At 32.8% G+C, this 19,712-nt stretch overlaps 1 protein-coding gene across 1 annotated transcript in view; it reads left to right on the top strand.

The window, feature by feature from the left end:
* The window catches only part of LOC128207979 (zinc finger MIZ domain-containing protein 1-like), a 103,497-nt gene that overhangs the window by 33,115 nt on the left and 50,670 nt on the right, over nt 1-19,712 (top strand). The window contains 3 exon segments of the mRNA XM_052911225.1: nt 3,233-3,369; nt 5,448-5,561; nt 9,638-9,743. Of these exon segments, the coding sequence (XP_052767185.1) occupies nt 3,310-3,369; nt 5,448-5,561; nt 9,638-9,743 (280 nt within the window). The 5' untranslated portion in view covers nt 3,233-3,309.

Below are 19,712 nucleotides of genomic sequence, written 5' to 3'. Positions count from 1 at the left end.
TCATTGCATTCTTGTTCATTCATGTACTTTTTTCACCATTTATTTAGTGATGATTCATTATTGTTTTGATTTTTAAAATAAGCGTACATTTTATATGACAATAAACAAATGTACCTAATCTGATATCTATTACTATGAATATCATTTCCTGTTAAAGAAATCATAATAAAAATATTCACAAACATCTCGTAATTATGTAAATATTATGTGATGATATCCTACTCATGTTTAATGAAGTCGAAAATGAAGAAATTAACCATGATGTTATATTAAATGAACTAAATGTTGATCTTTTTGTTAATTGTTTGAGCTCAGCCATGACATGTTAAATATTTTGAGCTTTTGTTTATTGAATTATTTTGTTGAGTTGACATTTACTAGATTATGATTGTAATTTGTGTATGTTACCTACTCATGTCAAGGTATAAATTTATTTATGTGGCTGCTATACTTTAGCATATTTACTGTACCACCTTCAGCGGTCACCGCTTGTACATTTATTTGAACAGCACCTCCATTGTCTAATATTTTTTGGAGAAAAACAACTATAACAAAAACAACAGGAAAACAAATACAGTTACAATTATAACGTTTTCATGGCATTTGCTAAAATTTTATAAAGATTTTAATAAAGTAGTCATGTTAATTAATTAATTGACAATGTTTCAATAATTCTATTATATCTTAACTGTCATGTTACCAAATAAAAATATGTCACCCTGTCCTGTAAATTTAACTTTGTCAATTAAACAATATATAAGATAAAAAAAAATGTTTTTTAATATTTATCAAGATAATTTTCTTCGTATAAAAGCAGATTGTTTTTTTTTCAACGTGTCGATGGCTAGTAGCTTTGCGTAATGAATTTAAATGTAATTTATATAGTTAGGCATTTGGCCACAACATGGTGGCTATAAAACAAGGACAGGAATGTTATTATCTAATCACTTAAAGCAGTGTTGATTGATGAGACAAGAAAATCAAATTAATAATTCATTGGTTTGGCTTTTAATCAAGATCTCCTTTAAACTGTTATAGGCTGGCTACAGTTATTGGAATGGGTCTCCTGTGATGGTTAATAGTGAAATTTGTTAGCAAAATGGTAGTTTGTGCTTCATAAGGAAATTTGCTCTAAAGAATGTTTTACAAATGAAATTGTATTGTTTTACAGATTAAGTAAAATATAATGAATGAAAAATGTCGTTTGAACTAATTTAACTCCAGACTCTTTTAAAAAGGTTCGCCTCACATCTAAGTATTCGCTGTATCCCTATTTTATTCTAGACTAAATATGTTGCTTTCAATGAGCACAAGACACACACGGCTAACAGTTTTCGACATGATCTTACATCTTCTGCTGTCTCAGGAAACTGATTTTCTCGCAAAAATTATCTTGTCACATTTGGGACGTCGTTCATGCCGTATTCAGCCATTTATGAGGAAAAACAAGCTGAATGATCATCATGGCCCAGACTAATGCCTGTTTCCATCATTGCCTCTGTAACTACCGGACAATCAATATTTTTATAAATATTTAAGAACAAATTGTCTATAACTGGTGTCTTCTCCAAGTTTGATGTAAGTATGCACATGAGTTGCCATGTCGTATGCATTTTTAACGAGCCCTGGTATGTAACACCGAGGGCTGTGAGATTGTTTATGTTGACAGGTCACGGAAGAGATTAAGATGATGCCATCTCCTTGTCTGCACTTCTGCAATGCTCAGTATGTAGGTTATAACTTCTCCGACCTAATATCTTAGAAAGTATGTTTAGAATTAAAGGTCATATTACCCTGCATAAAATATTATTCTAATGTACAGTGCAGCAAAAAACTTGCAGTTGTTGTGCCAACTGTTTGGTTCTGTATGTTTTAAGATCGCCCAGGGTTGCATAGACATTCTTTGAAAGTTTTGGCCATTGACCTGAAAGGCTACGTTGAGGTTATTTGTTGTCATATGCTCTATCAATGTGCTGTGGTTTATTGTGGTGCAATATTATGTTCTCAATGCAGTTATTTTTGGAGCGTTTTATTTTTCATTTAACTTATATATTTAAAAAATGTATTTGCTTGTAAATAAAAAGTGCTTGTTTGCGAATTGTATGGAGTGGGACAATAAACATAGATCTTAACCAAATGTCTTCATTGTGTGAAAGTTACGATGTGAAATATGATAATTTACTTTACATTCTTTCTGAATGAGTTAATTGTTCATTTAGCAAACTATTTGATGTACTGTGTTAGGTAAGGTATGATTCATGTTAATTTCGTGTATGACTTATTCTGCACATAGTAGTTTTAAATGATTACTTGTTTTATTGTTAAGACATGCTAATGTAAATGATTGACATTTTGTTGGTTGCAAGGAGAAAATGAATCTTATTGTTGTTCTTCGACTTTCATTTCTCCACAGGGCAAACAAATTTAACACCAAAACAACTGCAGAGAAGGGATTGTTAGTTTATTGTTTAACTGGAATATTTTAAGATAAATGACATTTGAAAGACAGTAATGCTTGCACTAACACCATGAAGACTTATTTGCTGAGCTTCCTCAGTTTATAAAGACGTCACTGCCCATTTTTTGCCACCCACTAACTCCTATGCAAAACTGTATACCATGTTTAGAGATTGTTGAATCCTAATCTTCGTTTTTTGATATTTATCTTTAAGTCGGTTGCATGAATTTTGATAAATTCTTTGAGTAACCCTCTGAATAAAATATCTGGGGGTAGGGGGTCACAGTTAAGGAAATCAATTTTCATCCTTTTGAAGAAATTATAAGATAACAAGGCGACCTAGCTGAAAATCAGTGTGTTTACATGTTAAGACCTCATCTGATTTATGTGAATTGCTAAGATACAGAAGTATTATGATATAATGACAGGTTGTAAAACCAGCATTATAACATATGTATCACACCGGGATCCTCTTGCATTCCGATGATTTATCATTGGGGTTAAATACAACAATTGTCAGATGTGATTTTTAAGCATTATTTAACTCAAAATTTGAAGTGTTTTTACGAACTAATTTATGTTTGTGTTAAAATAGAGACTAATTGTGTACTCAGTTTGCGTTTAAATATGTTGGAATGATTACAAACTTGTAATTTTATGTCAATTTGGTTATGTTTCCTTTTAAGATGCCTGGAGTGCCCAACTTAATATTTCTTCATTTATATTTTAATGTTACTAGCATCTGAATCATAAATCATGTCCTGTATTTTTCAGTTGGCCTGGTGACACATGTTTGTTTGTGATGTTGGGGGAGCGGCCCGGGTCCCTGCCCCACCCACCATGTGTCAGCCATGACTGATATGGACAAACACATCAAACAGACCAATGACAGACTACATTGTATTAGACAGGTACAGTCAGCATACCATGTGTTCACAGACCTGTTAATTATCATTTGTATGAGGACTGATTTGTAAATAGAAGTGTTTGAGGAAAACATTATTTGTAAAAAAGAACAAACTATTTGTTTAAGTGGAATATCTTTTTTTTTTCGAGAATATCATCGAAAGATAAATACATCCAAATTTAATGATACAAGTTATAACTGGGTTTAAGGGTGTCTCCTTGCTCTTGAAGAGTTTCTGATAAAACATTATATGTATCACCTTTATCATATCTTTGATGAGCAAAATAAATAATGAAAAATATATAAGAAATGTTTTGTCGCTATTGTGCACCATAAAGGCTGAAATTCACTAACAATAATAGAGATTTGCAGACGAAATGGGCGAGTAGAGTATGCAGATCATCATAGCTGGTCCTCTCATCAGAAGGGTGTTGATTTACTTTGTTGGATGTATGTACTTTCCAGAGACTAATTAAGAGTCATAAAGATACAATGTGAAAGATTTTGCTGAGGTTATTGCTACATTAAGCTTGAAGCTTGTGATTTCAACACCTTGCAATAATTGTTATTCCATGTTCACCTTGGAGACTTCAACACATGCGATAACTATATAAGTTTAATCATTTTAACATTCTGTTTCTTGGCACTGTTAAACTTTTCACGTTTTCGGAAATAATATCGTTAACATAGTTTGGGGTTGAAGCCGCACATTTTTTATTTTTAATGCATATTCATATTTAACTCATTTTAATGATCAAACAAAAAACAACAACATATGAAGTGTGTACATATAAAACATATTAGCCTTTACACATGGTTTTTAATTACCAGCTACGTGGCCAAAATTTATCCGGTTAAAATGGCGCCAAAATATCGCTATTTTTATCTATACCTTATGAGAAATAAATCTTCAGGTTAAGATGTAAAGTATGGCTACCCTTTTCACAATGACACTGAACGTATACGCATTCTTGGGTCGTCCAAATACCATGGTTACAGCATTTCTCGAATTATTTTCCTTATTCTTGTCAGCTGAGAAAAACGTGCGTTGACCTGCATGAACAGTTTTCTGGAAAAGGTGAATACACATTTTATCGAACTACTTATATTTGATAATACCAGTATTTTATTCATAAAGCTGATCCTTAAATTTGGTCCACATTAGGGATAAAAAAAATATTACAGCTTGGAATTTTTAAAAGTTTAATATAAAATACATAGTGCTATGTTACATGTGCGTTTAGGAATTTTGTTTACTTCTATTTCATTTTTTTCATTAAATTATTGATTAAGAATATTGACTGTTAAAGTAAAACACGAAACACGTGTTAAAACGATAACAAAATTCGAAGGTAAGTGTCACTGTAAAATTTATGTCATACCAATAGGGTTGACGCACATTTTTTCACTCCCAGCAAAATGCTTAATTGGGTAGAGTATCGTTTGTTTTTGTTTGAATTTGTTGTTGCATAACTTATTGCGTTGATAAAATACTAATTTTACACAGCTTTAACAAAAGATGGACCTCCTTCCGTGGTGGCATGGCATTTAAAAATATTTGTAGCATAAAATGACTCATTAAGTTTCTTTTCTACAGTTTCCTGGAATATCATTTGTTTTACGAGTTGGTGAAAGGATATAAAATCTGGAAAAATGCAAAATGGGTCTGATCTACATCTCAGATCTAGGAAACGATGAAGTTGGTAAAGTGTTTTGTTAAGTTTCTTTGCAATTTATAATTGCATGTTCAGATGAAATACACATGTTAAAATTGTTGCAGCAATAATCCAGGACACATGCTGTGCTGAGTGTTTTAAAGGAAACAGATTTATTCAGAAATCGGTGTTTATGTGATTATGTTGTATCTGATTATACAAAATATGAGTAGTCAATCCGACGTGAATTTTGTCGTTTTAAAGCGTATTAATTGATTCATTTACATTACCGATTAATCCAATACATTTCTAATGATTTCAGCCCAAAACAGTTGAAACAATCTTTTGCTGATTGAACATTCTGAAATAAGTACTCATTGTGTTAAGGGAAGGACATTGTATTATTTCAAGGAAATTGTTGTTTCAGCAACTTCAAACTCCAGGGGGGTTCCAGAATGCAGCACGGGAACTGCTCGAGTGGTGTTCCGATGTCAGAGCCTTTCAGGGACAGTTTGAAAACATTCTCATAGCTTGTCTTACCGTAAGTATTCGACCCCAATATAAAACAGTCGATTATTGTATGTAAGTATCGGTCATTGTCGTTCGATCATTTCCTCCCCATTTGGTATTTGTAAAAAGTTCATTAAACATGGGTATATTTGGTATATTCCAAAGATATTAACGTATACATTGCTTTTTAAAGAACTAGAGAAAATAAGATGTTACACTATTTGTTATTTAGTTAAAAACATAAGTATATTACTTTGTCGCGAGTGTCTTAATGTTAAGACAAAATACCTTTTATTTCTTATTTTAACTATTCTATTAAATTTTTGAGTTTTCATATCAAATTTGTCAAATATATGTACGTTGGCAAATATTGTTTGAATGTTTTCAAAAAGTAAAACGTTCTGGAAGACAATATACACATTTTCGGAAAGCTTATGAATTGGTGCAGTCGGAAGGCTAGGTTTCAAACTTAGGAGCGAGTAAAGAATGTGGAATTATGCTAATAACTTACCTGAGTTGTTCTTTTTTTGCCCTACTTCGTGTTTGTACGTTAACATTTGTGTGTCACGTGACAACTTTTTTCCCCACACTGGGAATTAACATGTCCTGGAAGAGAGCTATCAACGTTTGAAACCATTTTATTGAGATCATTCACCGACTGCAGTTGAATGTATAACACTTTCAACAACACCTGGCATTGATTTTAGCGGTATTTTTTTTTAACGAATCATGATCCCGAAAAAAATATATAATAGGATGACTACCCGAAGTATATGGCGACATTTTTTACGACCGCCAATAAACACGTTTGCTTTAGTGACAGCTCTTTTAGAGAAACCCGTGTAATGAAATTATTTTTACCCGGAGTTCTAGACCATGTCTATAGTTTTCATTGTATTATTGAATTTTAACGAATCAATTTGTAACAGATGAGACCCTCCGTTTTTGTTTTTTTTTGGTCTTATAACCGGCACCAAAACATATTTATATCATAATTATGTGTGTTCCCATATTTAAACAAGCTTACCCAAATCATTCCACAATCTGATGCTGGCTGTGGACATTCTGCTCCAATATTTATATTTAGTCCATAAGGACTATATTACAAATGAATTAACCCCAAACTTCCGATCCATGATTCAAACTCAAAAATTAATAACGATATCCATTTAAATCATATCATAAACAAAAACTATCAACAAATTTGATGCGATTCAGCTTTCTAAGAATGCTTATTTCATAAGCGGTTTATTACAAAATCATTAAAAAAAGGTTTCATCATTCATGTTTTGATATGCGTACAAGGGAGACTGTATCTATTATAATGAAAGGGAGAGAAATACTTATTGACTTGAGGTTTCACAATAATTCGCTAATATTTGCAAAGATCAGTCAGTTAGTGAAGTTTACCATTGACAGTATTATCCTAAGTCTATTGAATTGTATCATATTGAAATCTAGGCCCACGTTTTGTTCAAATAGAAACTCTGGACGACCAAATATTTTTATACAATTTCATTCAGGGCGTGGATCGTTATTGCGATGGTACAGATTTAGAATTACATTTGGAACACGCAAAAAGCTTATTGCAAAAATAAGATGTAATTGATAGCTTGATATACCACAATAAGCATATTGTATTGTAGATTGGACTTCATAAAATGATGATAGCAACTTATGACAAAATTTTACTGCTCCGATAATTTATAACAAAGTACGGTTTTCAGTGTTTTCTTATTGTCGAAACTTGCTTAATGTATATTGATATTGAATTTTATGTAAATGTGATAAATCAATGCATTTTCAAGCGAACGTGATTCAGTTTTAAATGACAAGTTAAACGAATTATTTTAAACACTTCCTTCAATAAAACTTCAACATCACAATGATTTTATAAAAGCTGACCGATCTACTTTGTTTACATTGTTTAAATCCTTGTAAATCAGATAGGAGTTCTTTAGTGTACGTCAATGAGTATAAAAACTGTGTATGATATGATTTTTCGGGTCATTGATCTTTTTTTTAAACGAATAGGTAAAGCAGTTGCAGTTTTACGAACAAATAGATATTTAGCTGCATTTTATCTATGATAAGAAACCGAAAATTCTCAAGATAATTCAACTATTTCTTGTAATTGTAAGAGTTCTTTAAAGCTGCACTCCCACATATATACCATTTTTACAACTTTTTTATTTTTTGTCTTAAAAAGAGCAAACTTTTGCGTAAATTTCTGCAAACAAATGATAAAAGATTGCTGACTAAAAAATCAGATCGCAGATTTTCATATATCTGTTCGAAAAAAATATTTTTTATGGCTTAAAGCTGCACTCTCACAGATCGAAGGTTTTGACGATTTTTTTTATTTTTGTCTTGGAACTAGCCAATTTTTGCGAAAATCCATGGAAACCAGTGATATAAGACTGCTGACAAAAATTTAGATCGCAGATTTTTATATTTAAGTTCAAAAAATAATGTTTTATGCATTTTTCTTAAACCGTTAGTAACGGTTTAAGCCATAAAACATTGATTTTTGAACGGAATTATGCAAATCTGCGTTCTGATCTATTGTCAGCATTCTTTTATCATAGGTTTGCAGATATTCACGAAAAAAATGCTCTTTCCAAGACAAAAAATAAAAAAGTTGTAAAAACGGTAAATCTGTGAGAGTGCAGCTTTAAACAACGGTTTAAGCAAAATGCATAAACATTAATTTTTGAACATAAATATTAAATCTGCGAAATATTTTTGTAAGCAGTCTTAAATAACTGGTTTCCATGGATTTTCACAAAAATTGGCTTGTTTCAAGACAAAAAAAAATCGTCAAAACCTTCGATCTGTGAGAGTGCAGCTTTAAGCCATAAAGTACGACCACTCTTATGACGTAAATGTTCCGGAGGAAAATATACTTCTTATTTTCTAAAGGTTCCAGCAGAGTCATTAATGAGAAAAATATGAAGATGGTCATAAGTTGATTGACTGGTCATTGAGAGGTTACGACTTCCAGGATTCTCGCATAAACATTGGCATTCATATTTCTCTGATTAAACGTTCTAATCCTTTTCTCAAATATGAGATATTTAGCCGTTATGATGAAATATACGTTCTTTTAGTATCGGTGGTGAATTTGAGGTTTTCCTTTTGATAGTAACTTTTATGTGGTGATTGATGTCCTTTCCGAAGATAAAACACTGATACAAAAGAGATCGAAACACAATGTTTAAAAACTCTGAGGCAAGGCAGGTTGCAGTAAATCATTTCTTGTGCTCATTCAATTCTATGTAACTGCCAAAGTTTACTTATTCTTGAATGTAGATATGTCAGCAAACTAGTATATATTCACATACTTCCTTAATTCAACAGCAGTGGACCAGAATGCATCAACACATAATATCTGTGGATGAAAAAGACCGATAGCGCTTAATGGGACTCGCGACACAAAATGTATTGAAATGCCATTCTGTACAAGTGGAAGAGACAATAAATGTCACAGGTTGATTTAATGCAATAAATATGCCCCCACGTTTTACAGATTCGCAATAACAAATTTCTCAGAAATGAAGAAGAACATACGTTGTAAACATTTTAGTTGCATTATTCTTCGCCTTTTGCTAAGAAATACTGAAAAGGAAATTTTGATTCATGTTTAACACTGTCATGGATATCAATTAATATAATTTAAAAACAAAACAAAACACAAAAACAACAACACAAAAACAACAACATAGGTTTGATGTTGATCTAGGTCAAATTAATATCAAATTAAGAGGTACTAGTAAGGTTCTTGCGAATTAATATGGTAATTCTGAAAATCCGTTAAAGGCAGGCTGAAGTGGTAATTGAGTTTTGTAAGGCTTTGATTCGAATCAATATCTGTCAGAACAGGATGAGATTTATTCACTGTGGACAATAATTGTCCAATTAATGGGAAAACAGAGTATTGTTGACCCTGCCGAGAATCTCGAGGACAACATACGAGATCGCTAACGACAAGAATGCTGGAGAAGGGTGATCCTAGGTCTGCATGTGCTATATGAGATAGGTTTACAAAGAAACAACTATGCGATGTTGTTTAAAAAGACTTGACGATGAATTTCTTTTATGTTTCAGGTCGTGAGTCGTGTTGCAGCTCAGCCAGGGTTTGATTTAGATCTTGGGTACAGGTTGTTGGCAGTTTGTGCATCAAACAGGGAAAAGTTTTCTCAGAAAGCGGCAGGTAATAACATTTCCTACTTTGACCGAGATTGTGTCCACGTTTCCTCATAATCAAAATAAAGTTGTATGTCTGAAGACCCATCAATTACAATGGTCCAAGAACACAGGGCATATTGTTGGAGCATAATGTGCCGCCAGATGGTTTTTACTGTAAGTTTTAACAATATTAATAGTTCAACAACATGTACATGTAAACGTTGCAGTTGAGTTTATAGTCGATTGCGAACTCTCCTTAAACTTGCATTTGAATGGTTCTTTGATACTCATGTCAATCATTATCCTTGTATTGTCATTATAAACTTATACAATATACACATACTTTGATGACGTAGCGTACAAAGAGCAGTGCACATTTACGCGTAATCGAAAAATATTTATTGTCTCTATTAGGAGGGAGTCCTTATTAAGTTTACCTGAGAATATGACTTCAACATGAATAATATTTTTAAAAAAACCCAAAGAAGACAAATATTCATTTTCATTTTTTTTTATTCTAAAATATTAATACTCACTTTTTTCTCATATATAAAGAAAAAACAATACAACCAAATTTTTAGTACTAATAATATTTTGGAATAATAAAAACATGAATTTTAAGAAGGAACCACATGTACATGTATTAAAACATATCCTTTCAAATAAGTTTGATTGTATGTGAAAGGAAGTTATTCAACCCGATCCCGTCAAAAAAGGCATCAAATACTATTTAGATGACATCATTTGACGTCATTGAGGCCACATCGTTTCCATTTCTATTTCTAATGCAGTTGTACTGTCCATTTGTTAATTTTTCATATATTCCAAAGATAATCGAAAGCTACACACCCATAGATGACTCCCTTAACATCAACAACACCATTTATAAGCATTTGTATCTCCGCAACCAAGAACTTTCAAAAAGTAACCTAGCTACATTATTTAAAATTACTTACATTTTCTTACATATAGTTTTATTAAGACCAATAATTACTTACAGTGTCCAATGAAAAAATGATACAATTTATAACAACAACAAAAATACAAGACCATATTCTGATGTAACATCGTGCTAACGAGACTGATTAATATAATGTTGTAATAACTTGATTCACAATCAATTTTGAATATATGAGTTTAAACAGACAACAATAGTACAATTTATTGTGCAAATAGGTGGTTTTGTATCTCAAGAACTTTCATATTAGAGCAAAACATATAAATTGAGTGATCAAAAAGTAAAGTAGCATATATATTTTAAAATTATTAAACTTGATTAATTTATAATTAAAACCAATTATACTAGCCAATACGTTATACATTGATAAACTTTACTATCCAATGGATATAACAATAGATAATTAATAAAAAAGAAGAAGAAGAGAGAAACGCTACCGCAAGAGAACATCGTTGCAAAGGGAACCGTTGCATTTTAAAAACGATATTCGGACCGGACCTGATTGAAATTGGTATACACATAATAATCCAGTTAGTTGTAATGCAATTGACAGAACGTCATAAATCTAAATATTTAAGTCATTGTACGACAATAACATAATACATGAAATTGAAAATTTAACATTGCAACTACCATAACATATATCACAAAAAAATCCAGGCTGCGCTTTCATCGTAGTGAATGATTCCATTATCAAGGTCTTAATTCACGGCAATATTAGACATGTTGAAAAGGAGACACACTTGACCATGGGTCCAGCGGCGCATCACTCAAAGATGACGTTGCATACTTCTGCTAGTATCAGATTTTGAAATTGAAAATGATGAATATCACCACAATGACACTGCAGAAACAAACCTGGTAGCACAATTTGACACCCAGACACTGCTTCTAGGAAAACACAACATTTTAAATACCAATACCAGACCTTCAACAAACATGATGCCGACACATCACACGAACAATTTTGATGTAGGCGTCCAACAAGTACAATTTGACGACTCAGGCTTATTTTCAGTTATTTTAATACGCTTCATTTTGTTGGTGTTAAATGTATCAAAAACAATATAAAAAATCTCTTAACACATTATGTGAGACCAGAGTGGAACTGTTCAACAAATGATAGGGTGGTCTCTACCAAATATGCTAAAATCAACATTTTTGCTTTTGGAAAGGGACCGAAAGAATCAACCAAACATCAAGTCGTTTTGGTTTTTGCCTTGTGCCCATAAACCGGAATTATTCTTGAATTTTCGACTACTGGGCTTGTCCCTGTATTTTTCACTGTATTATAGCATTCGTCTAAAGATCTATTAGTCTGACATTAGCCGCGATTTTGCATGGGCTTCTAGGAAACGCTTGAAACGAGCAAATACATAGTGATCACAGAAACACAATACTTCCAGCCAGTGTTGATACAGTATCTCGCAATTTAATCAATTTCATTATGTGCTCTGTTCTGGCTGTCTGCGAAACAGTTCCTGGGTTCATTTCTATTATGAGTTTTGTCACTCCTAAATATTGACATTTCTCCATAAATCGCGTCATACTATGTTTCTATATCAGATATGCCCTTAATTAGATGAAGAACATTCTATTGTCGTAGGGAAATGCACAGAAGAATTATTACGCCTTAAACGAAGTTGAATACGATTTGTGGGAGAAAATACTTTTATTGACTGTCGTGGGAGAACTTTTATTTTGACAAGTTCGTGGCAACTTATTTCTTTATTTAGTTTTGGTCACTATCTTTAATAGTGAAATAATCTCCAATAAAAGGATCCAAAATATAACATTTGAAATTCTGCGTATTGTAGCTATGACAGAAATACATTTAAGCTGTAAAATAGTCCACAAATGGATGTCGCTTTCTCGGTTTTCTCGGTAATAAGCTTAATGAAAACGTTTAACTCGAGTGAATGACTCGTAGCAGGAGCTAGATAAAATTATTCGAGCACAATCAAAATCTGATATAGCTTTCGGGGCGCTATATATTATTTGCCAATATTGATTACGTGCTAGAAGGGATGTCTCCGTATGGCAAGGACACTCGTAAATCATCAGACTCCATTTACGGAGGCTTAATGTAGGCCAAACTCTTTTTGTAAGTAAAATGGTAATGATATTTGTCATTGATCAAGATATAAGAATAGACCTCAACTGAGACAGAATGACTCATTTAATCGCTTAACATTGGTGTTTTATTTCATGTTTATATTTGTGTTTCTTGCGCACGGCTTTTAAGCGACTGGGCCCAATTTCTCGAAACTTCTTAAGCTTAACAGGCTTAAGTCGCTTATTTCAATTAGCCAAAATACATACTGAAAATGGATTTTGATAAATGAAAAATGGTTTGTTCTGATAATCATACAGATAATTCCTACATAATTTCTAAAAAATCTTGAAGAAGTGAATATAACACATTTTATAGAACAATAAAAATAGTGAGATTAGCTTAATCCTGTTATAATGGACTTAAGAAGTTTCGAGAAATTGGGGCCTGGTGTTTAATCACTGAAATGAACATTGCAACAGTAAACTAATTTTAGTATTGATATACATTTGATGTAGTTTTAGTTCGCCACGTTGTTTTGATTGCGATTTTCGCAATTTAACAAACCCGGACCATTTATATACGCTCTTTAACAGCTACGTTTTTGACGTGTGCATGCTTAACTCGGCAACGTTTTTATGCACATGTTTTTAGCTAGAATATGCCACCCACTTTTAACTTTATATCATTCTGGTATGTTGGTATATATATATATATATATATATATATATATATATATATATATATATATGAGGGTTAGTAAAAAAATAACTGAGCCCTAGCTCATGATTTTTTTCATTATTTAATTCACGGTAAAAATATTTAAAACGATTGTTGACCAATATTTTGTGGTGCATATTTTGCGCGGGAAAAACTCGCATAGAGTTACGTGACGTCTCTTTTCCTAACGCCATGGCGGAGGAAACGTTCACGCTGAACAAATTGCTAGACGAGGAAAAATGCATCTGAAATTCTAAAAGCTCTTGAGGAAGTTGCCTCAGAGTCTCTACCCGGATATAAGCGATGAGTGCGATAATTTAATATTGCTCGAAAGATTGTTAGCAACAAGCACCTGTGCGGAAGGACTTTGCCTGCGACGAATAATGAAAATGTTGAAAATCTAGCAAAACTGTGTAACACTGATAGACGATGATTATGCGATGAGATAGCTCATGAGTTAAATCACGGGTCGGCATATCACATTCTGACTGAACGTTTGCAAATGAAGAAAATCACCGGTCGCTGGGTACCCAACATTCTCTTAGAAACGGAAAAACACCAACGTGTGAATATCGCTCGGTCACTCCTACAAAGGTTCGATGAAGAAGGCGATGAATTGCTGCAAAGAATTGAAGCTATTGATGAAACTTGGATGCGATCCTTTGAACCTTAACTGAAGCGAGTAGCGAATGGCACAACAAAAAATCGCCAAGACCGGTAAACTTCCGCCGAAGTCAGAACCGTCCCAAGAGGATGTTGTTATTGGAATCTGTAATGATGGTTTAGATGAACTAGAGTGTGCCGTTGACGGGGAGGTCCAACGAATCAATTTCAGTTGCCTAACAACCGGTATCCAGGCGTTGCCAAGGAGTTGGGATTGAGTTATTTGCTCCAAGGGCGATTACTTTTAGGGATTGTAAACAAGTAGTTTTTTTGTTTACCTAATATAAAAAGTCATGAGGAATGGCTCAGTTATTATTTCACTCGTATATCATATATATATATGTGGATATATTAACATATAGAATATGCTTTCGAATGATGTCAAAAAATTTAGAGCTTTATGATTGGTGGAATATTCTATGCTTTAAAGCATGTACAAAAATACGTTGCCAAGTAAATATGAAAAAAATTCGAATTAATATGAAAACCTAGATATTTGTGGGATTGGGTTATGGAAAAATAACTAATTTCTATCGAAATACCAGTGTTAAGAACTTAACCATTTTGCAAGTACACTATTATTCCTGTCGTTCCATCATTACGCTCAGATATCCTTTGTCCCAGTTTGAAGTTGTAATGGCTGGTAACCCCACATAAAGTTGGTAATATTCGAACATATTTCGTACGAAACTAGAAACATTATGTATTAATTAGTATACGCGTATGGTTCTCCTCCGAAGTAATTCAAATAAGTTCTAAAAGCGCGTGTTGTGAGCTATTGTGAAATAGTTTTGTCCGTTATCCGACCGTTGTGCGTCGACAACGATTGTCATGTTTGTACGAATCTACGTCAACCTCGATTGTTGGTCAGTTCGAGTTAAAAGTAATGATGTCCAATGTTCGAAAAATATTCTAAAAATAGGTCATTAGGTCAAATATTACAAAATCCTCGTTGACACAGTGGCTGCTACCACATTTTTATTGTAAATCATCATGCATCTGATAAATTGTTAGTCTTTAAAAACCTATAAACCAATCTCGTAGCATGACGGGTTTTAAGTTATATCTTTATAGCCATTGTTCTGGATACTAGATTATGGTGGTATATAACTGCCGTAAGATAACCTGTTAACGTTAGTCTTATGATATTTATCTTACCAAAAAATATCGCGAATATTAACTAGATAGCTAGATAATTATCGCGAAAATTATGAGGTTAACACGAAACAATTCGCGAACGCTATCAGGTTATCTTATGGCAGTAATATGCCACCATACTAAATAAACTCTGGTACGCATGTGTGTGTGTGTGTGTGTGTGCGTGCGTGCGTGCGTGCGTGCCGTGCGTGCGTGCGTGCGTCGTGCGTGCGTGTGTGTGATATAGGGCCATTCTTGTCCTCTTATATAAATTATTCTTGTGAGTGTAGCTCCATCTAAAGGAGATCGGGGCACCTGGGTCTATTTGAATGAAATACATAGTTCTATTTGAATGAAATACAGTATATAAATAAATTGAAAAAAATATGTGTTTAAAGTACGTATAGAATGCGGGACCGATAGATTACTTTGATGTTGCAAAACGTATAACTTTTAAATAATCTTCGTACCCTTTTTAAGGTTTCATTTAAATCATTTTCATGAACAATATGGAACTAAGGGACAGGCTAGTCCAGTATCCAACAAAGTAACGATGACCCCGCTTAGAGGCTTACAGACACACAACGAGAGATACACAGCGTCACAATGTATATACTCTTGAGGCCCGAACACATACAATAAACAATATGTCTCGTTTGAACTAGAAACACGATGGGTATTTGAGCGGTGCGGCCAAGCGTAGCAAATCCTATTCATTCAAGGGAGAGTACTCTTCAGCGCCATGAACGTAAAATGGGTTATGTGCCCATGATCTTGAAGTCCTTATACAAATGTAAAAAACAAACATTTGAAGTTCCATTGGTCAATAATCATGGTGTATATATGTATAACAGACATGCAGCACAAAACAGTTCATACATTAAAAAGCAATAAAAGGCTACACAATCAAAGTGACCACGAATTTAACGTGAACACGAATTAAGCAAAATAGTATAATACTGGATTGCTTTGGCATGCTCTGAGAGAAACATGCTGTTAAAATGAACTATTTATATGTACATTTCGTGAAATGTTGTTTATGAATGGGAATATAGTTGAGACCATTAATAGCATTGTAACGGTTTCGGTTGAATTCATCGCATCAAAATACCATTTTTTTTTTCATGGAACCTCTGCCATTTAAGTTAAGCAAGGAGAGATCGTCGCATCAAGTAACGTTCAAGAAAGCAGACGGGCTAATCAACTCCTAAAGCAATTAATACCCGATGAAAAGCGATCTTTCTTGGCATTCATTACAATGTGTGGTTCTATTTTGTAGCATGGGACAATTAATATTGATCACAACTTCTGATGGAAAAATCCTGAAGCAGTCAACAATACTGCTCTTAAAAATAATCGATTTAGTTTTCTCTGTTTATCCAATTTGCTCTTCCTGGGCGGACTAAAAATACACATTATGCGTTTTAAACCAGTGTTCATATGACAGCAAATCATTCATTAAGAATTAATCAATTAGATCAGTAGATACGTTATTTAAGTCAAAACCGGCAGTGTCCTTTGTATAAATGCTACCATACATTGTACTTAACTTATAATGTATTAACAGTCTATCTTATTTAGTGTACTAAATCAATAAATTTTCACCTGGAGTGATGATCTTTTCAAATCGAGGTTTATTGGTATGTTTGACCTTTTGTTCAAATCATCTCAATGCTGTCCATCAACTCGAGTAAAGCGATCGTCTGCTATAGAAGAATTTTACATATGCGTTACCAGTGCCCCCAAATGAATATTCATTGTCGGTGCTTGCTATTGTGTCTGCTGTGTATCAACTGATCATTTGTAAACGGTTACAATGCTAAGTGGCAAAAGACACGTTGTGATCATTGTTAGCGTCTTAATGCTAATTAAATTATCAATTAGAAAAATAAATTTAAGTTTGTGAATCCAGCTTTCATTTATTGTTTTAACGGATTGTTTCGTCTGCATGACAGTGGCTGTAAGTTTTGCTTTGCGATCTAAACAATATATATTGGTGTTTTATCCTGTTTATGTACGGATCATTGATAACAGCACGGGTATAATTTACTGGTGTTAAAGATAGTTTGAATGGCGGGAGGTTCAAATATTCATCGACTTCATTGTAGTGATGTTGGAAAATTGATTGTAAATTTATGATACTTCGTTTAATATTACACGAACTTGTGTTGTTTTGATTGATTTAGGCATTGAAATATAATTAATTGAAACTATCAAAAACACCGCTTTATATGTTAGCGAGTTTGTTAGCGAGTTTGATAAAGTTGTGCCTCTTTTAATGATTTAATTGAGCACCTTTACTTTTATTGAAAATCAGTTTGGCGTAACATAAATTGTTATTGTGTATGTAAAGAGTTATGTATTGTCGTTATTTATTGTGTGCTCTCAAATGTCACTTTTGAAATACTGTAATCGAGATTTTCTTTCGGAGAAGCTAATTTAGCTAATGTTAAACGCTACTCATAAGTTTTTACTTATTCACACAAGTTTAAAAAGTCAATGTGTTTAGATATAACATCTTTTTTCATCCTATAATGTATATTAACAATTTAAGATCATATTAGATATACTATAACAGTAATTTAATTTTACACATTAAACCCAAATAGGCAGGAAAAAACATTGAGTATATGAATGAACGGTTTCTAATTTGATGTTAGAGTCATATCATTTTTAGCTCGACTATTCAGAGAATGAGGTATGAGGCTATACTACTCGCCCCGGCGTCTGCGTCTGCGTCGGCGTTCGGTTCAAGTTTTATAGCAAGTTGGCGTTTTCACTTAAAACTCCATACCCATCAGTCAGTTCACTTAATATTTAACGCATATATGTCCAGGATCATAACACAATGAGGTTACATAACTCCATATTATCCTTTATACAAATTTAGGCCCTTGATCGACTGACGAACTTGGGTCAAAGTTTTAGGGCACATTGTGTTAGGTTAAAGTTTAGGGTTGAAAGTTGGGATTTTAACTAAAAAGTTCTATACCATTCATTCAATTGACTTAATACTTCACACAATTATGGACGACCATCTAATTAGATTACATGACACAATTTCATCATTAATACAAAACATGGCCTATGAATGACTTAGGAACTTACGTTAAAGTTTAAGAACACATTGCGTTCGTTTAAAGTTTAAGATCAAGTTGGGATTTTCACTCAATTAACTACATACTTCACACAGTGGTTAACGGCTATCACACTATTACTCCATATTATCCTGAATACAAATTATGGCCCTTGATCGACTTAAAAGGATTGGGGTTTTGGGGGCAATTTAAGGTTTTAACTTGGATCTCAAATACTGCTCAGTCAATGACCTTCATATTTTACACAGTAGCCCACACAGAAATAGGTTACATAACTCTAAGTTAAATATAAATTATGGCACTTGATTGACTTTTTTATTACTTTTGACAGGTTTTCACAATGTGACCACCACTTGGGTACCATAATAAGCCATTTTCGGATCTAGAAATGCCAATGGATCACACTTTTTTAAGAATAGTTGTCTTATTTGAGGCAGGAACATGAAACAAACAATTATAATTATTCCAATGTAACGTTATAAATTTAAAACTATTTTACACAAATAAATGATCGACGACAAATACTGTGTAAGCTGATATCTGGACAGAACTCATATATATATTATTGCAAATGTAAATGTTTATGGTGTACTTACATAAATTAAAAAAGAGTTAATTTTGTATGATGCGTATTCTAATCAAATTCGTTTTAAACGATGGCTGTACGATTGGAAAACTTCTAAGTTGTATTTCTAGTCAAATTTATATAAGTTTTGTCACCCTAGGGTTAAATTTCTGATTATGTATGTAAATCGTCTCTGTTTGTGTGCCTTGAAATAATGACATAGTAACACTCCTGGATTTGTTCCAGTTGTTTCAATTGTTATGATAATGTGTTTATTTTCGTATAATAAAATTGTCTTGGTCTACTGTTTTGAATTAATAACGTAAATATGTTATGCTTTTTAGCACCTCAGAAGCTTTGTCTGAATGCTTCAGAAAAAATGAAATGAAAGAATGACAAATTGAAAGGCAAAATCATAAGTGAAAACATTTCGTTAATACAGAAAACGTTTATTAATTGAGTCTAAACTGCTGTAAGACTTATTTATTGTAATCAAAAAATACTTGCCTATTGCACGAATGAGGTTTTTGTTGTAACCCTAAACCGCTATTTGATGTATATTGATAACGTTTTAAACATCATAATCTTGATTTTACACAAATCATGATAAAGCTTTTTCTTTGTGAAAGTTAACAGTCTTGAATAAGACGATCAAATAATACAAACATTAAAGCCGAAATGTGCAACGTCTTTTGATAAGAATTTTGTTGACATTGGGAATTTGCATTATAGCTTAAATGAACTCGGGTAATTTTTAACGTCATAATGTATCAATGATCTATGGAATTGTTTGACAAAAT

This window comes from Mya arenaria, chromosome 2, assembly GCF_026914265.1.
Source record: "Mya arenaria isolate MELC-2E11 chromosome 2, ASM2691426v1".
Classification (NCBI taxonomy): domain Eukaryota; kingdom Metazoa; phylum Mollusca; class Bivalvia; order Myida; family Myidae; genus Mya; species Mya arenaria.
This window is presented reverse-complemented; position numbering and strand designations above follow the sequence as displayed.